Source organism: Dysidea avara, chromosome 10 (assembly GCF_963678975.1).
Source record: "Dysidea avara chromosome 10, odDysAvar1.4, whole genome shotgun sequence".
NCBI classification, from domain to species: Eukaryota; Metazoa; Porifera; class Demospongiae; order Dictyoceratida; family Dysideidae; genus Dysidea; species Dysidea avara.
In genome coordinates this window covers 11,140,973-11,167,112 of record NC_089281.1, presented here as the reverse complement: position 1 = coordinate 11,167,112, position 26,140 = coordinate 11,140,973, and the positions used below count along the sequence as shown (strand labels likewise).

At 37.3% G+C, this 26,140-nt stretch overlaps 3 protein-coding genes across 3 annotated transcripts in view; 1 reads left to right on the top strand and 2 right to left on the bottom strand.

Moving 5' to 3' along the window:
• Positions 1 to 2,302: 2,302 nt before the first annotated feature.
• Positions 2,303 to 4,905, top strand: LOC136269163 (uncharacterized). The gene is made up of 2 exons (XM_066064646.1): positions 2,303 to 2,612; positions 4,308 to 4,905. The coding sequence occupies exons 1-2, from the start codon at positions 2,462 to 2,464 to the stop codon at positions 4,667 to 4,669; spliced, it is 513 nt and encodes a 170-aa protein (XP_065920718.1). The 5' UTR covers positions 2,303 to 2,461; the 3' UTR covers positions 4,670 to 4,905.
• On the bottom strand, positions 4,696 to 5,994 carry LOC136269161 (cell division control protein 42 homolog). The gene is made up of 2 exons (XM_066064644.1): positions 5,476 to 5,994; positions 4,696 to 5,383 (listed from the first exon to the last, which is right to left on the bottom strand). The coding sequence occupies exons 1-2, from the start codon at positions 5,939 to 5,941 to the stop codon at positions 4,908 to 4,910; spliced, it is 942 nt and encodes a 313-aa protein (XP_065920716.1). The 5' UTR covers positions 5,942 to 5,994; the 3' UTR covers positions 4,696 to 4,907.
• Positions 5,995 to 6,185: 191 nt separating this feature from the next.
• The window catches only part of LOC136269160 (protein O-mannosyl-transferase 2-like), a 28,461-nt gene continuing 8,506 nt past the window's right edge, over positions 6,186 to 26,140 (bottom strand). The window contains exons 10-21 of the mRNA XM_066064642.1: positions 25,100 to 25,175; positions 16,839 to 16,893; positions 15,562 to 15,640; positions 15,068 to 15,219; positions 14,869 to 14,960; positions 14,631 to 14,707; positions 12,711 to 12,782; positions 12,568 to 12,618; positions 7,366 to 7,471; positions 7,055 to 7,195; positions 6,407 to 6,518; positions 6,186 to 6,354 (exon numbers count right to left, since the gene is read on the bottom strand). Coding sequence (XP_065920714.1) covers positions 6,249 to 6,354; positions 6,407 to 6,518; positions 7,055 to 7,195; positions 7,366 to 7,471; positions 12,568 to 12,618; positions 12,711 to 12,782; positions 14,631 to 14,707; positions 14,869 to 14,960; positions 15,068 to 15,219; positions 15,562 to 15,640; positions 16,839 to 16,893; positions 25,100 to 25,175 — 1,119 coding nt within the window. The 3' untranslated portion in view covers positions 6,186 to 6,248. The remainder of the gene's footprint in view (positions 6,355 to 6,406; positions 6,519 to 7,054; positions 7,196 to 7,365; positions 7,472 to 12,567; positions 12,619 to 12,710; positions 12,783 to 14,630; positions 14,708 to 14,868; positions 14,961 to 15,067; positions 15,220 to 15,561; positions 15,641 to 16,838; positions 16,894 to 25,099; positions 25,176 to 26,140) is intronic.

Genomic DNA, 26,140 nt, shown 5'->3' with positions numbered 1-26,140 from the left:
GGTGTATCCCTTCACATCATTTGGCAGAATCTCTACACACATATGCACAATCCAATGCAAGACATGCACGACAGGGTGGACAACAGTGGCACTTGTGTAAGCAGTATTAATGATTGACTTGTTGACTGCTCTATTAGAGTATTTCAAGTGTTTATGGAGTCCTTCTGAATTGTAATTTCATACTTGGTTAAGTGGAGAAATGCTCATGTACATGTGTCCTGTCTTACTGGAACCATGCCATAATTACAGCTTCTCTCTACGTGCTTTGTATAGAACCATCATGCATAACACTGACTATTAAAGAGCTGCTACATGAAAGTGGCATACACATTCTCCATACCATTCCCTTGTTTAATAAAACTAATCTGAGCAACTTGATGGCTAGAGAAATAGAAAATAACTACTTACTCCATGCAAATTAAAGACTGCAGGCAAAACCTTACTTTGGCCCCTTTTCTGTTACACCTTATCAGCTATAAGTCATTGGGTCAAGTCATTAAGTCTAAGTCCTTGAAATTAGGTTAGGGCTGCAGCACATGTTGCTGTCTGACCTTCAGTGCTGGTCACTGTAAAGTGTTAATAATAAATATATAAAAAACTATTCTGGGATCTTTGGGTAACTATCAATTCCTTGTCATGATGGCCTGTGGATGCCAGCACATTATGATGGATGGTCTTGTGATTTTAGCAGTTGAAATGATGCCACACAGAATACAGTGGAATTCCTCTTAATGACACCCTGAATTCTGGACAACCCTATAAGGACATCTATTTTGGTCACAAATCAATGGTACTAGGAGCTTGTACTCACCCCTTCACTGAGAACACCACTTTACAAAGGACAAAAATAAATTTCTTAATAATGTCCAGTTCCAGCGTAATTCACCCTAGTAGGGATTCACCTAGGACATCCCTAGTAATTCACCCTTTTGACTATTGGGCATCATTTTCTCTGACACATCAGGACACCTTCATGCAATGAGTGCTCACTGTGCAGCACCAATTGAACTTAGACATCTTGCTCTCATGGTTAACTGAACCACAATTAATTTATACTCTAATAAAACAGTCATTGTTAATTCACCCTATTAATTAAGTTGTTATATGTTAAAAGTAAATTGCTTAGAATAAACAAGTGATCGGGCCATGTAAACTGTTCAGGTATTGTTATGATGTGAAGACATTAGCAGATAAGTGAATGTGTAACAATTAGGTAACCTGCTTCCGCAACCCCCACAGTTTACTGTATCTCTGAGCAACATGACTACACATAGTACTATGACATGGTCTTATCATATTTAATGGAAAGTTAATAAGGCAGCGGCCAACAAGCATACACTATACAAAGGTCCAAGAATCTGCAAGTATGATCACTACTCAAATATGTAGCAATTGTAATTTTATGGGACCCCCCACCAGAAATATCTATGCATAACTGGTAATATTAATGGAGCCGGAGCAGCATGGGAAACTATTGGTTAACAAGCAGTGTTTCAGACATGATATTTGGTCTTCTCTAGAACAGTGCTGCTTTAATCAGTAGCTAGCACTTTGTAAATATGCTGAATTCATCCATCAACATACCACCACCTCATGAGTTGCTCCCCTAAGACCTTGGAAACTGAGTTACCCCACCAAATTATTGAATGTGATATACACTTCTGATTACTTACTATAACCACGGTTGGACCTGATCAGTTATTATTATTTTATTATGTACTTTGTAGCTAGCTGTAGTACTTTGTAGCTAGCTGTAGTTTATTTGTTTAACTGTGCAAAAATCATCATAGTTATAATGCACGGATCTTAACACTAATCTAAGGTAGGAAAGAATTAATCCAAAGCTTAATTACAGAGGAAAATATTGATGTTAGGGTGTTGTTGTTGTTTTTACTGAAGCTATAGCTGTGATGTTTCAGCTCCCTGGGCAACAACCCAACAAGCTGTATCTGTAATTTATGTAATATATATAATAGTGTACTGTAATATTGTGTGATTGTACATCCTAAGCAAATCAGCTGTGCTGCTTGCCTAGTAATAAATAATATCTCTGTTGCCAACGAATCAAATCAATCAAGTCAGCAAGTGACTCATTGACTGATCTGCAGATAGGATAAGGGCCCGCGCTAATTGCATTTCCAACACCGGGCACATGATCGACCAGTCTATGGATAGTCTCGTGCCCAGACCCCACCCACTGCGTTGAATAGACCCCACTGCGTTGAATAGATCTCGTGCCCAGACCCCACCCACTGCGTCCTATTCAACGCAGTGGGTGGGGTGTGGGCACGAGACTAGTCTATGGATCGACTAAAAATAGACTACGTTTAGCGCTAGCGTTTAATAAATTATCTCGTACTACTGAACTTCGGTAATTTATGTGTAACTTGTAACTCTCCGGAGCCCTTAAGTAACTTAAAGAAACTCCAGCAACAAGCTCGTAAACTCTGAGTCTGAAATTATGGTACAAACTGTCTCGGAAAATATTTTTGATGCGCTTGCAATTGTTCTACATATGACCAGTCAAGAATTGCAATTGCCTCCTCCTTCAAGATTTGATCACCAGAATGCCTTAGGCGAACAAGAGAGTGCTAGATATCTAGCTAAACTCGGTAAGCTATTTTATGTTAATCTACATTGAATAGCCATAAATCGTTGATTCAGTCAAAGACTCACTTTTAGCAGTTGTAATAGTAACACTGAAGGGATCCCTGTTGCAATTTCATGAATGTAAGTCTTAAGACATTAGATTTTTTTGTTCCAGGGGGTGGGGTTTGATGGTGACTTGTGACTGCATGGTCAGTAATAAGCAGCTGAATGCAGACATTTTCTCAGAAATCTGTGACATACAAGTTATGTAGGGTCTTTTCACATCAACATTCAAATTCCTGGACAAAACCCTGAGTCAGCTACAGGTTGTTGTTGGTACCATATAGCCGAGGGGAATTTTATTTGCTTTTTCAAGGTTATGAAAATTTTATCCTTGAAAAAATAGACCTCCATATATTTCATGCGGGATTGTTTGCAAATCTGTGAAAATTTTATTTTTGCATTGCTCAACCTTGAAAATATTGTCCCTCAAAATATTTAGGCTATACGGTACACCATTTATGTAACACCAGTCAGGACAAAAAATCAGGGAGCCAATATTCATGGTGAATTTCAAAGTCTCACTAGTCAGCACTTGGCAGTGGCCAAAATTGCCACCAGTACTCACAGGTGCACTAGCACAATAATTACATCTCAAGTGTTTGTATTATTGAAATATCTTCTCTTCAGCCAACGCTCATGGTAGATCCCTCAGGTAGATTAATCTGTGGTGTGTGATGGAGCCATTCTATGCAGTTTATTAGGTCCTGAGTGTGTCTGCTAATGCAAATTGGACCATGAGCAAGTGTCCTGGTCACAATATTTCCAAGAGGGGGTTCCCCTGCCTACAGGCCTGCAATACAAGCAAGATTTAGTGAGTAGAGAGGTATTGATGTTTGTATTATATCCCAACAACTGTGTACAGTAAGAGTTATCTAATGTCCGTAGTGACAAAGTCTAGTAGGCCATTACAAGTATTGCTCTGGCATTTGAAATAACAGTGTTTGAGACAGTTCAATTGATGATCACCAACTGTCTTGCATATTGATATAGGATTTCTAAAGACCTGTAATGTACTACAGCATCCTCTTGTAGAAATGTTGGCTTCCCATCATGTGCTTATGACACTTAATGAAATTATTTGGTAAACAAAGTGTCAGTTTTGTTTCCTGTTTACAAGTGTTGTGATCATTACAGGTGTGTTGTCTTGTATAGTCCCCCTTACATCATGTATACAGTATCTAAGATAGTTGAACAACAAATACAAAGTTTGTTTATAGTGTTTGGTTAATAAGCACATTTTCTCCATTTCTGATTTTCACTTTCTGCTGAGAAACTGCTCACCACAATTCACAAGGGACAACATTGACCTATTGTCATGTCAACATGATGATATGTAATAAATATTGAGGTGTGTGTGGGTGTATGGTGGTGATAGGTGTGTACACACTATGGTCTGTCCCACAAGCCCATAGTAATATGATACCATGAGTGAGCATGTGCTTGTGATGTGTGTATGCTACATTCTTAGGTGATTGTTGTATTAGAGAACACACACTGAATAGCTGAAATGGTTAAATAAGGAATGGAACAGGAAAAGGCTTGGCAATGTGTCTTAACAGTTTCTATTTGTGTGTGTTAATTGGATTATTTGTCTACACCAGGACATCCATATAGGTGTAAATGTGTGATATGCATCCTGTTTTTCGTCTACACAGAGAGTAAGCACAACAGGTTAAAGGGGAAAGATGGCGGTAAACCGACAGCACAAGGAATGGTAAAGGAGCTTAGTCAAGCCCGACAGGATCATCTAAGCAATTTCTTGTCCTCCAATAACCCAAACCCTCACAGCAGTGCTTGGGGTGCACAAGACACATCCAGCAACACAGCAGATGACAATGATAGTGATGAAGACACATGGAGTATTGATAGTGAGAAACAAAACTGTTGCTCGTGTTTCAAAATGCCACACAAGAAAAGACAAAACTTGACTAGTGCACTTAGTGCAGATGATGAAACTGAGGTCAACCTTTGCCTGGTTGAAAGCGATGAGCTAAGCCAGCAACATGAGGAAGCCTAACCACAACTACAATATTCATAACGAGGTTTTTCATTTCACAAATACTTTCTCTTCACTTGACAGGTTTACAATGATACAACATCTGACATGTGTACAGGAACAATTTACAAAACTAACAATGAAAATAAACTACACAGGACAAAGTGATGACACATATGGGGCAGTAGTATGAATACAATATACCAGAATATTTTACATATTTTGAAATAAAATTTTAAATGGATATTGTAGAGTGATGCTATAATATATTACAGGCGGCTCCATTGCACTGTACTGAACGTCCATCAATCATATCAGAGTTTAAGTCCAATGCTGCAATTATGCCTTCATCAAATGTTTCTCTCAAGTTCAATTGAGTTAATGCTGAACATTCAACATAACTGGCTGCTCTACAATGGTGTGCCAGCTTTTGGCCTTCTTGTTTTGTCACTGGCTTCTGTTTCGTTCTTCTTAGTTCAGTAAGAATTATTGGATTCTCTCTCTTATCTACTTGAGTTCCTACTAGCACAAATGGCTTGGTTGGACATTGTCTCTTTAATTCTTGCAGCCATTTGCTTTTGACGTTTTCAAAGGATTTCTTGTTCACAACAGAAAAGCACACTAGGATGACGTCTACTTTAGGATAACACAGTGGTCTGAGGTGAGCAAAGTCATCTAGTCCAGCAGTATCGCAGATTGTGATTGGTAATCTCTTTCCGTTTACAACAACAGTTGCTAAACAAGAAATAAAGTAGCAAGATAAATTGGCAATTCTTAAATGGTATGCATTAGTTACAACTAAATGATTATTGTATTGGTAAACTTACTTGCATATTTATCATACATGGTTGGGTTGTGTGTCTCAGGAAATGAATCAGACGTGTAGCTCATCATTAAACTAGTCTTGCCCACTGCACTGTCTCCAACTAGAGCACAGCGAACGCTCTGCTCAATCATCGAGTCGCTAGCACATTTGGTGATTGGAAACGAAGGTCTTCGAACGAAGCTGTTGCGTGAGTTTCTTTCTGGTAGTGGCGGAGGTTCCGATGAGTGTTTCTTAGCTGCAACGACTGGGAGACATTCGCTGTTCAGCTTTCCAGTTAGAGTGCTGCAGACGTCCTCGAACGAAAGCGGTAAGCATGAAGATGATCGCTTCTCCTCTTCTGAAGTATCAATGAAGACGATGGAATCTATCATGACGCCTTGTCCTTTACGCTTGCTTTCAACTCTCAAGCTAACGGACGTCTCGCTAGTTCTTGGAGAAGTGGTCCTACCCATTGATTCTTTGAGCATGAGACTTAGCTAAACTGAGCGCAATCGAAAATGTGTGAACCTTACTGCGAGTCATGTACATTTATAGCAAGTGGCTTACGGCGGAATGCGCTAAATTACTTTGAGGTATTGATAAGGTTTCGTGGGCGCAGCGCCTTCACGAGAAACTCAACACCTGGCAAATTCCGATGGTCTTTAAATGGTCGGCCGCTCTCAAGAATGTCCCAGCGAAATGGTCCTTACACATAGGCGTCACCCACTTGAATAAAGGCAAAATAAAACAACTCTAGTAGCTTTTTGTAAAAATGTACAATTAATACGTACAATACTAAAAGTCCCACGTGTCCAACCATTTTAGTCCATACATTTCACTGTCCACTGAGTGTGATTTTGCTCCAAGCATTCCATATGCCAGTGGCATAAAAAGATAAAAACTAAAACAGCACAAGTATGATAATTCTGGAATAAAACGAAAATTTATTGTACCTTCCAATGATAGTTGAAATGATGATTCCCAGAGAAAAATGGTAGACAACGGATTTTGCAATACCATTGAGCAGAGACGCAAAGAAGGTAATGACAAAATTGATGGTGATACCTGCAGCAAGAAATGATATTCATCCGTGAGAGAGAGAAATATAGGATAGTGACCAATCTTATTTGACAGTAAAAATCACATTCCTAGCTACTAACCAAGCCCTACCTACCATCATATGCTATTCATGTACTATCACTCAATATTCATGGAAAGCTTTCTCACTAGACAAAAGGTAAGGAATGCAGTAGCTGACTTCATACAAGGGCCAGGATAAATCCATACCAAATACAAAGGTATGATTTACTAAATGAATGAGTGGGACATTCAACAAGGCAATGATGTTAAAGTAAAAGTATTCTCCTGTTGGTGGAAAACAATGGTTAGTGATTAACAAGTACTTCTGTCGACATAGACAAACTATGTGAGGTGAATTGGTATGTCTGACAAGAATTTGCCTCAGGTGACTATGATCCATTAAAAGATGCATATCTCGAGACAAAGCAGGGGTATCATCATAAACTTTTAATATGGATCAGATAGGAGAGACACATACAAAGAGACAAAGAGAGACACACACAACACAGATTAATGCTGACCTGATAACATACAGCTGAACATTAATGCTGGAAAATAGTGGTGGAAATAGAGCACTCGTCCCATCATGTAGAACGGGATATAGTGTAATGCCCAACCTATGAACATCCAGCCTGCACCATAATGGTATCTATCAATTTGACCTAATAGAGAAAAGCAGAGATAAAAATAGAGCTACTGTTAACTATATTTAGCAAGGGTATTATGGAAAACATACAAGCTAAGAATATAATTAATCTACCAACTTCCTGTATAAAGCAATGGTACAGGAAAATTCTGATGTGCTATATACTCAACAACAAGAGCTACTTACTTTTGAACGCAGCATCATACTGTATCCCTCTTTGTCTCACAAGTATATCCAGCACTAAGATCACTGGGTAGACAACCAGGAAGACTATGTTCCCCCAGAACACGATCTACACATGACATACAACATCATCACTAGATCCTAAAGGTTATGTGGATTGTGCAAATATGGTGACTAATTCATGTTACTGCCTAACTGATACTGGTTAACAGATCACCTCAGTCAGGTGTTACTTGTAACATAAACACTCCCTGGCTGCACCTTAGTGCTCAACTAAAGCAGGTGCTTTAGGGCTTGTTGTGACCCAATTACCATTGTAACCAGTTGTAAATTTTATCCACTACAATAGTTTTACTTTTCTTAGTTTTGGTCTAGCCAACAAATTCCTATACTAACACAGGCTACAGACCTACAGCAATGGTGTGTACAGGAAGTAAACAGCAGATTGTATGTTTCATCTTAACCCTTTCACCGCTTCAACCGGATTTATCCAGTTTGACACTATAAAAGGCGCTTCGAGTATAATTCTAATACGCTACCACTTCTATCATACATTTTATAGTACGATGCGCTTAATGCTGAAACGTGCACACCCACAGAGGTCCCGTTTCTGGGATAACCGGATCCTTCGCACACTATTGCGAGTTTGTTACATAATACTGCAAAGTTTTTCTTGTTAGAAAAGACGACTGTCATGCATCCTCGAGTTGGTAGTCACATTTTGAAGTCCACTGGATTGTTATTGATAGGCTAAGATAGCCAAGGATCACCGTCAGCTGTTTTTCAGAAGTGTGGCGTGATTCACTTGTGTGCGTATACGCATGCATGATACAAGATTTGGGATAAATCTTGAAGAAACCAGTCGAAGAAACAATCACTCAGTAAGGAAACTGTTTAGAATAGTTGTGTGGACTGTAATACTTACCTGTAGCAACTTTATTTGTAACTAACTACTTATTTAAGCTGCTTTTACCGTATTTTTCAGTTTCATTGTCTTGTAATTACTTAGCGGTTTTATTGTATAGCGCAATTTGTAGCAGACTACCGGAAAATTCAGCGGTGAAAGGGATAATTATTAAGTTCCTTTTTAGTCTGCTAAGTCAGTTGTATTCAGTTCACTACACAATAGTCCATATACACTTGACTGACTAAGTGTTTACAGGATATGATGACAAAACCCAGCAACGTTTGGGGAATAATTTTATAACACAACACTGTTACAGACAACACACACTTTCTTATAGAGATCATATATGGCAGGGTCATAACCCTATTAACACCTTTAGCTGTTATATAGACTAGAGAGCATGGGCCACACATCCACTGCTGGCAAAACAGGATGACTTATTTAACATGAATTTCAACACAACAAATCTAGCTCCTCCTTAGGTACTAACGATGTATAGAGTACAGGAAAGCAAAGCTCAGGTACTAATGATATACATACAGTATTATACAGGAAAGCAGGATACATATAGCTGAGAGCATGGAACATAACAGGAATTAACTTAGCAAAAAGGATAGGACATAAAGACAATATAATATATTCATCACATATAGCACACAACAGGGGAAAGATTTTTAAACCCATGCCATGCATGTGGTCGTAATTTAATAATCTCAAAAGCTATTACAACTCGTTTACTGACTTAAAACTTCTTATATAACACATGTAACTTCCCTTTATAATGAAAAAGCTGATTCTAAAACCCAGCAACGTTTGGGGAATAATTTTATAACACAACACTGTTACAGACAACACACACTCTCTTATAGAGATCATATATGGCAGGGTCATAACCCTATTAACACCTTTAGCTGTTATATAGACTAGAGAGCATGGGCCACACATCAAACAGGATGACTTATTTACCACAGCATGAATTAAGTCTAACTCCTCTTTAGGTACTAATGATATACATACAGTATTGTACAGGAATACAGGATACATATAGCTGAGAGCATGGAACATAACAGGAATTAACTTAGCAAAAAGGATAGGATGTAAAGACAATATAATATATTCATCACGTATAGCGCACAACAGGGAAAAGATTTTTAAACCCATGCCATGCATGTGGTCGTAATTTAATAATCCCAAAAGCTATTACAATTCGTTTACTGACTCAACAACTTCAAGGAACTTCTTATATAACACATGTAACTTCGCTTTATCATGCAAAATCTGATAGGCCATGCACAGATATTGTAACTACATTGTCCTCATTCAACATCATCATGGTAATCTACTATTTGACCACATCAAACATATCTCCTTATACAGTAACTGATGCAAGATTACATCATAACTACAACTAACATCGATCAGCATCATAATACACTGTTTGACCACAACTTACATACAATGTGATTCTCTGAAGAGTGGTCATGATTGGATTGGGGTCACACACACACACACGCACACACCTTTACATCATCCTTGTTATGTCACACTGTACATAACAGTATGCACATGAACATGTTACTACCTAGGTAACCAGTGTGTCCTTCTTGACCATATATGTACATCACTGGTCAACTTACTTTTAGGAAGACACATTAGTTACTAAGGTACACAACAAGGTAGTTTATTGTTTACCAACATTGTATAGCAAACAAAAGACCATAGCAACTAGGCTTGGATGAATGTAAAATATTTTTTCTTCTGTTGTTTTTCAGTCCTTCCCTAACAGCTGGTTTATATACGATTGTGGCAATAGATAATTAGAAATTATCTTGTGGTAGTACTTATGATTGTCAATAAGCATTAAAATATTAGAACTCTCACCACAATAAACTAATAACTGAGGAGACCACATTTAAAGGCCACTAGTACTTTCTTCTTTATACTATACACTTTGTAATTGGGAATTACATTTCCTTTGCCACTTAAAATAAGTTGTTTTGTGACCACACACACACGCGTGCATATGCACAGCAGGGTAAGATACCAAAAGCAGTAATGTAACCCAAAATGTTACGTTGCTAGCAGCCTATGCCTTAAAGAAGACATGGAATTTATAAAATAATGAACTACATCCAAATGTAAGCTGATTAAGTCCATATATTGTGTTGTTATGATTGAACAAAACTGCTCACAATATGATAAACATGTGCTCAAACTCTTATAAGTGTCTTACAAGTAGAAACATTGTATTACCCAGTCTCTTCCCATTGTTGTATTAAACAGATACCACTGTGAATGGTAGGTCACACTTGTGTTGAGACCACTTTAGTAACTACACCAAGCCTTACTAACAACCTGTTGCTAGGATACACATGATAATAACCACCTGTGACAACCAAGCTTCAAAAAAAAAAAAGTTTAACATAAAATGAATCATTCTCACCAAGCAACAACTAATGAGTCTGTCTATTTGTTATTCCAGAAAGCTAAGCTACTATCCTATAAATGTGTATGACTCTGAGTGCTTCCTATTAAGGCTTTGTTGAGAGGTGGAGATAATAAAATATAATTCACTCCCTCACAGCAAGCCTTAAACCTTAAAACAATTAGTCAAAACAGAAATACTAGAATTATCGCTATAATCAAGCTACCAGTCATGCCAATGTAGATGATAAGATATCTCAATATCAAATGACCTCATTATACCACACATGTATTGGAGACTAACTAACTAACTAAATACTAAATGTCTATAGGGGGAATAGCTATAAATGAAATATTGTTACATAACAGAGCCTTATAGTAAGTGTATTAGAGACTGATAGACAGCTGTGTCAACATCTTGTAGTTGTTTACGGGTAAGACATGTTTAACAGGTTGGTTATTATAAGGGGAAGCTGGTTAACACATCACCATATTGTGATATCCATTGTGTACAAACACCTGGTCTAACTTCTCATCTGCCAATAAACACATCTGCATCATAATCATTGCCACACAAACACACTACTAGGACCTGTGGTATTGTGGACACTACAAGAATGAGACACCTATGTAATCCAAATACTTGGTCTCAAATTGTTTATGCCTTAACTAACCTAACCATCTCGACATTCTTGCTCCATTGATGTCAGGATGATTTTGAAGTATACGTTTGTACAGCAGAATTGGGTAGGTGCCCTGAAGAAATATTCCTATACAAAGAGACTTCAGTATAATCTATATGGTAATTTGTTTTGCAGAGAGCGGTTAAAACTTGCCTTCAGGTATACTAAGTTTGACATACAAGATTAGCTTACAGGTGGCTGTGGTATATGACTCTATTAGTTGATAACCCATCACTCATTATGTTGCAGACTTGAAAAATGCATAACAATGTCAAGTTAATAGGCATGTTCCCAGATTAGAATGATACACACCATTAATCGGCTGTAACGAAGATGACCACATTTCTACAGCGGTAATGTTGTGCTATCTAATTTCAGACTTACAATTATATGACAGATTCTTTCAGCATCAATGAAATAACTAAGTACATGAATTAATACTCAGAATTGCGATACACTATTCATCATAACCAAGTGTGGAATTATTGCTTTATCAAGACCATAAAAAATACTATGTACTCTCAGAACTTGAGGCCATTATTCATCATAAACAAGAGAACTATTCTCCATACACAACACCACTGGACCACTATATCACTACATGAACTGTTGGAGTTATGCTAGCAAAGAACGAAAATAGTGTGACCAAAGTATGCTTAAGAATTTACTGTAATCTAGACCAGTGCACAGCAACCACACATTAAGTAATTATACTGTTACAAGAGGATATAAACATGTAATGAAACCAGTCAACCACATATAGTTAATATTTACATCCTGGAGTGTGATGTCATCAAATTTAATAAGCAACCACAAAACTTGCCTTACATTCTATATACCTAAGGGCAACAAGTTTTATATCTAGATCCCCAGGCTTGCAATGAAGGGGTATGGCTTGAGATCATGTTTGTATTCAACAATTTACAGGAATGACACAGCAAGAAAACAACTTATTTTGTATAATGAGGGAGCATGACAAACACAATCATATGGTACAAGAAATGGTTTATTCTTTACTAACAAGGTTACTACTTATTCTGCATAATATGATTAATGCTCTTCCTTACAGTACAACAAAGTTTACAAAGAGAACATGACTGGTAACAGATGGTACACATGTCCCACACACACTTAGTCCAGACATGTCACATTCAACACACAGGTACTTATCACATTTTAACAAAAACTCACTGGATTTCCTAACAGGTACACACGATAGCCACCGCCTGAAAAGTGCTGCCCCTAAAAGGATGAAATTGACAGAGTAAACCAAAACAAACTCGATTACATCTTTGTACCATTATCGTACACATGTGTTCATTAACATGACAAACCTGATAGTTAATGGGCCAGTGCCAAGGCCTTGAAGTGACCTCGCCTTCTTTCGGCTTCATATTGTTGTTGGACTAGACGAGAATGAGATAGGAAAAAACATAAACAAAGAACTCTTATAGCAGTTATACAACTGAAGGGCTGCATACTCTTATAACTCAATACAATACATCAAATGGTTTCTATACAAAAGAATACATTCCAATATCTTGTAGCTAAATGTTGACCATACAAATGTTAGGATATTATTGCAAGGAGTGGACAGGTCCTAAGTCAGTTACAGATGTTAGCAATTAATTCACACCTCATTTCAATATGTCCTGTACTAACTGCCTCATTCAACTAGTTGAAAGCATTTACAGTGCTAGCATCCGTGTCTGTAACTCGGGTCATATAAGGAAAGAAAGTTTGTATAAACGTGGAAGGAAGCAAGAACAGAAACTCAAAGTAAGATACCAAATGTCAATGTTCACACAAGGAACAGGTTATAGTATACAACAAGGTGGTCTAATACATCCTCAAATAAATTTAGTATGTCATCACAAAGTGCAAAGGAGTTCATAGGCTTGATTACCACACAAACACTGGCTTAGAGTACAATCCAGCACAATGCACCAATATGCTAGTAAAGTGGATATGCAAAGTGTACTACACTGCGAGTTATATTATAATGTTTTGTGTGCTGCCTCATGACTTTCTAAAGCTCAACAATGCAGCCTGACTGATAAGGAATAAATCAATGGTAAGGCCCACCCACCACATCTATACCACCCAACTACAAACTTCCAAACTTGTCACAGATGAAACCTGTCCAGCAGACAGTCATCCTAAAGTTTGGTTGTAACATGCAAGTTGATAACTTAGGTAGGAGCTATTGTATAAATGATTCATTACAGAGGCGGGGTCATGTACATAGAGGTAATATGCACAGAACATTAATAAAAGTCTATTAAGTGAAAAGTCACTTAACTACTTTGAAAGATTTTATACTATAAAAATCATCATTTTGTGTCTACATGTAAGCCACCCACAAAATGTAGCATAGATCTCATTTCCACCACACAAAGTTGACATATGAATTTATTCATTTCCTGATACTTCAAATTTTCTTATTACAAAATATGAGATCTTATAATTTTTGGTGATAAAATAAACTGTTGTTAATAACCATCAACTTATGTACTGGGTGGGGGAAGACCAGCAAATTTTTACTGCAGACAAACATTTTTAGTTACAGAGATATGCTGTTGTGAGACTTAACCTTAGCCTCCCTCCCAACTCACAATTATAGGGACATTTAGAGTGATAAGTTCTATACCCATCGGAGAGGCATTCTGGATTGCTACAATATTTACACTCTTTCTTATTGGACACCAGAAATACATGCAGTGATTTTCAAATGTGTTGTAAACTGAACATTCCAGCAATTATTCAAGCAAATCTATTCTGAGGTTCTTCTATGAGTGGGGATTGACACATGAAAGGACAACGATAATATGTCAAATTGCATGCACCGAAATTGTTTAGATGCAATATCAAAAACGAAGAAATTTACCCACGCATCTAGATAAAACACTCAGTTTATTTGATCACTAAACAGAGGATAAGTAACATGCATGATCTATTCAATTGGTGTTTTTCCTTCCTGACATCCCTACAGCTTAGTAACCAAACAAATGATAAAGCAGAAATATATAAGTGGGCTAACTCATTGCAGTTGAATAGCACATTCTTTTATCTGAGAGAAATAAACATTATCCATTGAACCAGGTGGGTAATACAAGAGTTTCTCCTTTGAAAAGACACAATGACTGAGCAATAGTGAAATTCATAAATTGGAATATTACACCAAATAAGTGACCCATGAATAAGCCCTGGCTATATAAACTTTCACACAGCCTGTTAAAACAGGCCTGACTAACTTCAGCCATTACGATGTGAGATTCAAAAAACTTCGATATAAAGGATGGTTTGAAGAAGTCGCCCTCAACATTTGGAACTACAGAAAAATAACATGTACATTAAATAATATAACAGAAATTTAAAAATTTGTAGAACATGTAATGGAAAATGTGTCTAAGAACTTGCTAAATTAGTAGTGGTACATGTAATGTAAAAGAATTTATTAGTTGCTATAAGAGGTCCATTAGTGATACTCACGTTTGTCGTGTGCGTTGCCTTCGACATTCCATAGCACATTGCCAGAGAAGTCATTGAACGGGTTACAAGTTACCTCCAGCTGTTCAAAACCCCTGTGACCAAATAAGGAGCTTTCATATGAATCAGAAACAAGAGCAAGATCATTTTAAAATTTTAACGCAGATGGCTGACTCAAGTCCGTACTAATGATTTTCATTACCATTTCGGTAGCTGCGTTGAATGTGAGTGGAGATAACAGCCGACATTTTTATGGCGTAGCTTGAACAATGAAGTAACTGTCTTTATCTTGTCTCCTTCTTGTCCATTTTGAATTTCAACCACCCAAATGTCATTAGTGTCACCCATACCATCCTACAAGTAAGGTAAAGGAGAGATCACACAATATGCAGACAGGGTGATATCATGGTTATGAATTTTGCGATAAGAGCATGTGGCCATAATAGCTTTAATTTGTGGCGTTAAAATGACATTCTTTAGTTGGAGTAGGTCATACGCTCTACAATTGAGCAACATCATCAAAGTACTTAATGATAAATAATAATAATAGCTGAAGGCATTGTGGTTTAGGGACATTACATTACACCTGTTGACTGGATAACACAATCTCTTTGAAGTCACAGGGATTATGCTGTTTGCAATAGCACAGATGTATTGTTTATTATTAAGCACTGTTAGATGGTGCATTCCACTTGCCTGCCCATAGCCAGTAACTTGAAAATGTGTTTTAGTCATCGGTGCTTTCTCCTGATGACTGTGCAAGTTACGATGTGTCCTAAAAATTATATAAAGTACAGACAATTTCAACAGACTAAAGGAAATAGCAAAGTAAATAAAATAATAGAGGTGTGGTACTAACTAGAAGCCAAATTTATAATACCGAAAGAACCTGAACAGTATGTCACTTAGGACAAACTACTTGATGTGGCCACTAGTGGACACATTGTTGGGAACACAATGAAATAAGATCCAGTGATGCTATAGACTGTATCTCATGTGAACTCTAGTTGGGAAACAATATTCATTATGTCTTATGATAAAGTGATAATCGTCACTGCAGGTCTATACAAGGACACCCACACACAATGCTAGCATCATGATGTACCATGATGTACATGATATAAGTACCAGATATTCAAATATGGTTTCCACAAAAGCCATCGATACTAACATGCTAGGAATCTACTGTTCTTACATGGTGGGATTTTTGTTGGAAATACCCTATCATCACTGACAACACAACCACACATCAATATAATAATAGTACTGCTATATAACCTGGAACCATTCTATATAACCTAGGGCCATTTTCTGTATAACCATTCATGTGTTATTTGGTACATGTTTACGCTGACACAGAGGCTACACTTAGTGAAAACTCTCTTACCATACAACAGGAGATTTTAAAGGGACTTTTTGACAAATTGAATGTTGATCAAAAGCAAGAAATCATAGATCTATGTATGTATACTTTAAGGGGTTCTTGTGGCTGTTTGAAATTTAACTGATTTGTCAAATTCGTCAACCTTTTCTTTCATTAAAATTTTCTTGTCATACAGTACAGTGGTCACCTCTTTAATGAGACCACCCCATTTTAGTGGCTACCTTTAGTAGTTCCCAAACATAGCTAAGGTACCTGCACTCCACGACCTCATCAATACGGTCACCTCATTATTGAGGCCATTTATTTGTAACACCCTACCTGTAAAGGTTTCACTGCACCAGGGATTATATTATCAGACAGCCCTTCAAGATGTAATAACAACAATAAGTAGTACATGACTTATAGTGTACAAACAATCATGGGACTAGGATCAATGCAACTCCTACTTGATGCCTGACATCTATTGATTCAACATCATTACTTTACTGGACATTACTTAGTATATTATCAATTGAAAATGTTTATGGTGCGTCTGTGAAAAACCATTAAAGTATAAAAAGCTTTTATCCCTGGAAACAGAATTACTTACAACAAATGCTCTAATCTGACTTCATCACCATTAAGAACAAATTCTGCTGGAGCAGCTAAAAATATAAAACAAAGAACACCATTATAATATTCTACCGTTACATCACAGTCATACAGAAATGGATAGTATGGTGTGGAAACAAATTAATAGAAATCTTTATTCCTACGCTACACCTAGGAGCAGAGAATTACATACAAGTGAAATGCCTAAATATATTAGAAACACTTGATGGTTCCCCTGGCAACCTCACAAGCATGCAAGAGTAAAACAGAATTTTTAACTGATCCCACTCATATAATTGAACCCAATCAAGTGAAACCATGTTTCAAACAGCCATTAACTAATTTGGTATACTGGATCATGACAATTTTGCAGCAGTCTGCAATTCACATAATCCTTTGTCACTGTCTTTAAAATGTACCATTAAATATAATATTACAGAAATAAGGTAATACAAGAAGTCTGATGAAGTTAATATCTTCAAAGTACATAGACATAAGCCACCCTTTCAAAGAAATACCTCCTGTTAGCGCATGTCCTTCAAAGAAATAACTAAGTAGGAACATATCAGTATTGTACAAAGTTTTTAAAATTAAAAAAAAACTTGCTGACAACATTCCTTGAAGGGATACAGACACAATACATGATCTAAAATGTTGTCTTCAAGGAAGCAAAACTTCAATGCTTCAAAGCAGTTATTAATTTTTTAAATGTTATTTCACTGAGCAATAACAACATGTTGATGTAAAACCTTGCCACACCCGAAGGCATTTACTGAGCTGCCTACTGGCCCATATATAGTTGTACGGTCACATTTTCTAGTAGCTAAAGATAGTGATGTAAGGTATTGTGTTGAACTTTCCCAGATAACATGAAAGATCAGTGAATTGACAAATCCATACAGTGGAATCTGTGTAATACTGACACCATTAGATCAAACAATAGTGACCTTAATATTAAAGTGTCTGTATTTTCCAGGTCAGGCTTTGTAATAGTTACACCATGACTGTGAGGGATTTTGCTGATTTATACACCCAAACCTCGAGGGCCACAGGCTCGAGGGGTAATATCAGCAAAATCCCGACACAGTTGTGGTATAAGTGATATATATCACTCAGGGCACACTCACTTGATAGGTGAAAGAATTACGAAGCACTCACCCCATTTTTATACACTAGCATCTGATGATCGATTGTGGTTTCAATTGCATGGGTCTCAGATTGTTATTCCTACGTCATCATGTTTCAACACATGCCAGGAATCAATTGTGGGATTGATTTTTGGGTTGTAAAGTTTAATACTACATTAAACCTTCGCTATTGTGGCAGTAAGTAAGTAAGTTAATACATTAAGTTAAGTACTTAGGACTATAAGCTACTCACCTAGTTGTCATGTTCTTCTTGTTTCGCGGTCTGCTCAATGGCTGACATGCCCCCCAATGCAGTGGGTAGAAATATACATCCACGCATTGCCCAAACGATTTACAGATCATTTGTCTTAGAATGTAGTTTAGTTACTGTCAAATCATTCAAATTAAGCAACTACACTGAGCCTTGCCTAATGTGTAAACTAAAACCAACAATGAAATGCTCTGTGTTGCTCAATAAAACAAGCCAAGTCAAAGTGTTTTGTATCTTTGAACTGGTTGGGCATCAAAGCCATGAGCAAACCACATTCCCATGATATTGCCCGGTGAATATGTAAGTTAAACTCTGAGCGGAAATGCCCACGCTAAAGTGGTATATATAATAGATAAACTTCAAAGCACAGGGGGTCTATCGATTATAGTAACCCAAAGATCCTGTGTTGTGGCACCTGAGCAAAGTGAAGGCACCTGGGGGTTTCTAAATTCTTTAAAGCCCTGTGTTTTAAAGTCTAACTAAAATAAAGTATTTTATCTTGCTGTGGCTCTTCTATTTTTATTGTACACATGTTGATCAGCAGTGACCCATTTGATGCGTGAATTACTGCAATGGAGAAGAGCTCTTCTATATAAGTGTTTCCAAGCAAAAGGAGAATATGACTGCTTAGTCTTTGGGCATGGTCAAGGCCATGGTATCATTGTCTATCCTTGTACCGCAGCCATGGACTTAATAGATGCATAGCAAATAGATGTACCGAGCAGCCAGCACGATTGAAGTTGAAGAGCCAAGTTTGTTTTGGCTCGGAATGACACCTATTTACAATAGCAGAGCTAAACGTACCATGCCTGTGGTTACTAGTGTAAATATAGGATGCATAAAAGTTATTTTGGGACCTTAAAACTACTGTACAGTATGTGCATGGATTATACAGGTGTCCCCAAGTGTCCACAACTATTTCTCTCACCTTTGCTTTTAAAACAACAATACCAGAATATATATTTAAAAAATTTACTTTTAAGTGGTTTTGTCAACATGTTTACAATTAAAATGGTTTATATAACACAGTGTGGATTCATATTGAATTACATCTTAATTAGCCAATTAAATAACAATTACATTTTCTCCAGGTGTACAAATTTGGATATAATTAAGGCATTCAAACTATGACACTGTCCAATTCATAGTCTAATCACTTAACAACAGAATCAATACAAAACATTAAGGCATCAAAGAGATTTACAGAAGCTTTCTATAATGTGAACAAGTTATCAGGGAAATGATACAAACAGCTCTGGGCAAGACTTGCCCAGAAATGCCTTGCACATGTTACATGGCAATGCAGCTACCAATCTCTTTCCAGAAGTCAGTTAGGAAATACATTATCATTTCTAACTCCCTTCCTACTTGCATACATACCACTGGCCATGGCACATCACAAGATATCACATGGTTTATCTTTATACATTTGTAGGAATACCATTCACATGCATATATGTACAGTTATGCTACACTACCCACACACACGTAGATACACAGAAAGGGTACAAGCTAACTAACTGTTAAACAACATTAACAAATAGCTACACAAAACTACGTACACAGAAAACACAGTCACATTTCCCACGTTACTAGACTACTAGAGCCATCATGTACTACTGATAACAGACACACTACTAAAACATCGAAGATACTATAACCGACTACAAGATGTTGTAAAATGAATCTCATGTTATTAAAGAATAGTAGGTACCCATCTAATTGGCTGGGACCTTGGATACTAGATGTGTACGTAGGAGTAATACAACAAGCTACAAATTCACATGTGGGGCCTCTTCAGAAATCTTAAGTTGCAATTTAGATGTTTACTTCCTTCAGAGATAAAAATATATGGAGCCAAACATGCTGAGACTGATGTCCTTGATTGAGCCTTTCTGACAGTATATGCACTTCGTAAATTCCTTTAGAGAAGTTATGCTGTATAATGCACAACACAATCAAAGAAATTTAATATTGTTAGTAAAATAGCTTATAGTAAATAAAGTTAAACAGTTCCAATGAAGGTGGTATGAAAACGAGAGGTAGAAGATAAAATTGGAGGTAACCAGTAATCACAACACTAAAGGCTGGTTTCCATGTAACCGCAAACACCTGCATTGTTGCCTGAGTTACAAGTAATAGTTGTAACACGGGCAAGAGGGCTTTGCCTGATATGTATGCCCGACTGCCTGAGGGCAGAGGGCATACATATCAGGCAAAGCCCGAATTCCCCGTGTTATAGCTAATATGTAACACTTATTAGGCTGATAGCCTGTACAGGGCGATCAATCACCCAAGCCAATACGAGTGCAGCCACTGGATGTATTATATATGCATACCTAAAATTTTTGATTATGGGTTAGCAGCTATTATGTTCTGGTTACATTTGGTTATGATAAATGGACATATCCTAGAGACATCACGGAGAATTTAGGTTACACCAGTTTATTGTTTTAATCAGTGCTATTGAATCGTTTATGGAAAAAAAGGATGGAGTTCACTAAAGGCCTAGACAGGTAAGCTTGCTTGTAGAGTGGTTACTTTGTGCAGAGCGGTAGCTTCGTGATGGGGGCATGTCCGCATTCGAAAAAGTGTGGAAATGATCAATGAACAAGCTATAGCGCTAGTTTTCACCTTAGCCCAACATTTTTCAACTCGTAGGATAACAAAACGCTCTCCATCTGAGTGGTTTTCATGGCGAAATCCAAGTTGTGCATCCTAATCACGTGAGTATTAATCAATCTCCACAATCGATTTCGGCCTCGATGTCTATATAATCACCGCCCAGTTGTAGCACGGTCTACATTTCGTATGTAGCCCGGCTAGCTGGGCTACATACGAAATGTAGCCTGAGCAGCTCCTTCGATCTGAGGTGTGAAAGTGTTACATGTACAAGCTGTAGCCTCCATGGCCTGCAACGACAGTCAAGTAGTAGGAAAGCAATTCGCTACACATCTGTATTTTTCTATTTTAGTAAATCTTAGAAAAAACGAACCTGGAGGCAATGATATATCTTCATTTGTTATGATAGCAACAACATTTTAAATATTTTAGTGACACAAGCTGAAGCATGGAATACATTTATTACGCTTAGTTAAATATCGCTTGCAATGTCAAAAGAACTGGAGAACCTCTTCCAACTTTTATGGGGGTCCTGGCACAGCTGCAGCAATATTGGCAGGTTACATTTCCATAATGTTTTGTATGCTCCAGTCAAGACCCAGTAGTAATCGCAGGTAGGCATTTGGGGCTATACAATAGCCTTCAACTTCAAATTCTTGAAATAAGACATACATAGGGATGATAGAAATTTCCTATGGTCTGAAAACCAGAGTTTGAAATAACAAGAGTTTTCTTTGAGATCAAACAACAGTAGAGCCGCATGTACTGACAGAAACATACTAAACATCGACAATGCTACACTATCCTACATGATGTTGTAAAATGAAATTTAGAACTTGCTAGTGTTGTCAAGGTTCCCATCTGGTTGACTGGGACCTTGATTACAATAGTAGACATACGTACATGTGGGAGTGATACACAACTTAGATTTACATTATATTGGGGGCTTCTTTAAATACAAGAACTTTGTTTGGAGATGGTGTCCTTCTTCAGAGAATGTCATACTACACAATACACAAACACTCTCAAACTGGTGCAATAACATTGCTGGATGTTACTAACCCTTTATCACAAACAGTGTCACCTTATGCATTAAGAGGTAGTCCATATTTAACAACACTCCATGGTCCCTAGTACCGTACTGTATGATAAACTGCTGCATCAGAGATCACGGTTACTAGCAGCACCAAACCTTCAACTTAAACCACTGAAATAAGGATGGAAATTCTATGATCAATAAACCGAAGTTTGAAATAGGAGTAAAAAAGTTCAATAAAATTTGGAACAAATGTTGAGGTTTAGATTTTACTAAAACTTTTGATTTCTGTATAAGTTACCACACTTATAGTTAGCTACCGTGGGATCGCATGCATGATATCCATTATAAGAGGTGCATACAATGATGGGAAGTGTAAGCTGATAGTTCTACAAGACCAGTAACTCAAACTGTTTTCATAATAGAGAGATTATCATACAGTTATACGATAGTGTAACTATATCAAGACAATGTGTAGTATTTTTCAAAAGTTTAAGTGAAAGTGATACAGTGCATGATACACGTACAGTGTCCAGAATATTATTTCAGCCTTGGACAAATAAACATCAAATCTAAGTTAATAAACACTGAGCAATTAAGCTATGAAATTTTTTCACTGAACCTTATCTGAGTGTCGGTGTCAGTTTATTAACCAGTTCAATGTCATTAAAACAGCACATGGTTTCTGCAGGGCTTGCATTTAAGGTTGTACCATGTGATCGTCATACGTAAGTAACTGGTTGTCTCTACAAGACACTAATATGATGGCTATGACTCTTACAACTTTGTATGTGTCACACTTGGTGTTTACCGGTGAAGCAAATGCCCAACTGTCCTTGTCTCGCTTAGCAGTGTTGGGGTCGTTGTGGAACTTCAGGTTCCGTGGCCTCTCTCCGTGAGACCTGCCTAAGTGGTGCATAGGCATCCCAGTGCTGGTTCGCTGGATGGTATTAGCTATGTTTTGTATAGTTCCCAGAGGCTTTGCTTTTGCTTTGTGTGTCTGTGTGAGTATGCACATATTATATTCACAATTGCCAAGGCACAAAGCATCACACCAAATGACCATTTTTACACCAGATAGTATCAAACACTTTCAACTATAATTCACTAATCAGGTTAGAAATATGATCACACCAATCAGTTTCACTCTGAATCACCACCACAACACACTGTGAGAAGGAACCCCTAGCACACACACTAAATGCTTCGAACACACATACCAACCAAAGCCTTCCAATGGTAGGAATCCCACAGCATAAACAAGACAGCTTACACATATAATTTAAAGACACGTAAACCCCACCCTATATGAAGTGGCATCACCAATTGTATACACATTGACAACCAATATAGTATTACACACACATTTAATGTATGGTGTAAAAGAAGCATAGAAATGCCTTGGTAATCTAGTGTAATTTACAAGCATGCTCAGAGGCTTGAATCACTAGATGGATGGATAAATTTCAGTGACATGACACCATCAATACAATAATATTCATGTTCATACTTTACTGTATAACAGACTATCAGTTACAACCTTCACAACCTAAGAAAACTGGATTAAATCATCACATGATGATTTTAGGGTTGTGTCCACACAAACTGAACTTTGTACACAAGCTAGGAATGTTGATTAATTAGTAGTGTAACTGTGTAGTCACTGTAGTGTGTGCATGCATGTGTAGTGTGTTGCATATGTGAGTGTGTCGAGTGTACGTTGCGTATGAGTGAACATGTACGTGTGTGTGTGTGTGTGTGTGTGTGTGTGTGTGTGTGCGTGCGTAGACCGTACATTGCATATGTGAGTGAGCGTGTGTATACGTGCATGTGTAGCTGGTGTTAATTAGGGAAACAAATGCCAACTGTCACATGTCTGGTGATGGGACTTCAGGACCTCTGTGTGCGTGTGGGTATGTGTGTGTGTGTACGTACGTGTGTGTGCTTGACCTTATTAGTGTGTTGTGTCAGCGCATGTGCAAAATGCATTTAATATGCACTTGTCTGTGCATGTATCAATGACACATGTGAGTATGTAAACAATTATGCACGCATTAGTTCACTTGTGGTCAGAAAAATATGGCCTTTAGAATATGCAACAGGTTTAATGCTTTCAAAAACACTACATAGGCACTTTTCTGTGACATCTCTAGTATACCCATCCATCATTACAAACATAGCGATGCTACCTCTCATAATCTGTTGTGCTTATATTAAATGCAGTGGTTGAACTTAAGTTGGCTTGTGTGACTGTTTACCTTCCGTGGGCTATTAGCCTACAATAGAAGTGTAGTAAATCAATGATTTAAAATTGTGATTTGCAATGTTTGCCTTTACTTTCTGCTAGCAGGTCGCTTAGTTGATTTTCCTCATTTAATTCGATACAAAGATCAAAGCATATTATGCATACCATTATCTAAATGTATGCAACCGAAAGGTGGACACCGTACTAATAAGAACACCTTAGGATGGTCCTGAGGTTACTAGAATAGTATTAGTAGTTGGATGGATGGATGACCAAAGATCTAGACGGGTAAGCTACTTGTAGAATAGTTTTTAATGTTGTCTGTAATGTGGGTGTGGTCCATATTGGAAAGCGTGCTGTGGCACCTTAAAGCAATAACTCGTGACAAGTTGTTGCCATCACAATCCACTTACAGTAGCTGCATCTTAGAACTGTTTTTATATACCTGGTCTTCACACTGCTGTGTCCATGGGCAACAACTCTACAATTTCTTTATCATTACTACAGTAACATTGCTACTCATGGTAATCCTAAATTGCTTAGGAAGCAGTGATAAAGTACAAGCTTCAATCCCTACATGTTCAGTCTTCTGCAGTTATTGTGTGATAATTTATTTTAAACAATCCTATATTGCCATAAAATGTCCCCAATTATCTAAATTGCTTAGAGACTGTACCCTCAAATCTTCATGTTTTTATTAACTTCGCCTCAGTTTTTAAAAAACCACAAAAATCCTTGTGCTAAGTCTTACACATACAGTACATGTACAAGGAACTGCAATCCTTAGTGAGCTTACGTACACATGTTTTTCAGTCAACACATTTACATTGTAGCTAAGCATATACACATACAAAAAATGACACATGATTTATGACAAGACAATACATGTACACATATGTGTGTACTGTGCTATGGTCATGACTGCACAGTTATCAAGCACACATTCACATTTCCTTACAAGCATTCATCCCTTCAGATGCCTTCTTTATAAGCCACTTGTTGTTTTCATCCTTATGAGAGTAGGCAGTGATTTGCTGCATACGCAAGCAGGAAACACATGTAACAACCTGTCAACCATCACTGACAAAGAATTCCCAAACAAATTGCAGTACAAAATTACTAACTAACTGGTGAAGATTCTGAGAATTATGTAGTTGACATACCATGATCTGGACAATTTGTGGCAAATAAACAACAGTACAAACAGGGAATATAGCCAATTTAAAACATGGCATACATTACCATGGTTATATAAGAGCTCAATAACAGAGCCACAGCAAAACACAACAACATTGGTACACTAGGAGCATTTCACTGAAACATACAAAATCTTATAAAGTTTCCCATATAAATTTATTGCCAATAACCACAGATGTGTTAAACCTTTCCTTATAACTTAATTTAGAGAGCAAAGTCAGTTAAAGATTAGTTAGTGCTCATTCTTGGCAGTGAATAAAGCCATTTCCTACTTTAAAGAAATTCCACAGCGGGAATTATACTCGAAGGGATTTAGATATTATAGAGAGGAACAACCAGATGGTTCTTATAGCACAAGTCTGGGTACCATATAACATCTTGTAAAGTTTGTAGTAACTTAACTAGTGTAGATGTGTGAAGTGAACAACCTTAGTATGGTCACAGTGAGAAAATGATCAAACCATTAACTTTGTAGTTGAAACAATGGCATGGATAGACCCCAAGTGTTGTAAATTTATGGGATAAAAACACATCCTTTCTCTTTTCCTATGGGACGTCACTTCCATATAATTTAACAAGTGTCAATGCATATACCATACCTACTTTGTTCCAGTGGTGTACTTACATGACGCAATTTTATCTATTGATTACAATGACACTAGAGAACCATGAGGTTATGTGCTTGAAATGCTCAATGTTACATGCACCCAGCATCATAATTGTGAATATGAAAATTCCTTGGAAAAGTGCGTACATATGAACAATATACCCAGACACAATTGGCCATATACATATATAAGCA

Coding starts and splice junctions, on each gene's coding strand:
- LOC136269163 (XM_066064646.1), top strand. CDS start 2,462: ATGGTACAAACTGTCTCGGAAAATATTTTTGATGCGCTTGCAATTGTT. Junction 2,613..4,307: donor TAGATATCTAGCTAAACTCG/GTAAGCTATTTT, acceptor TCGTCTACACAG/AGAGTAAGCACAACAGGTTA.
- LOC136269161 (XM_066064644.1), bottom strand. CDS start 5,941: ATGCTCAAAGAATCAATGGGTAGGACCACTTCTCCAAGAACTAGCGAG. Junction 5,384..5,475: donor CATGTATGATAAATATGCAA/GTAAGTTTACCA, acceptor TTTCTTGTTTAG/CAACTGTTGTTGTAAACGGA.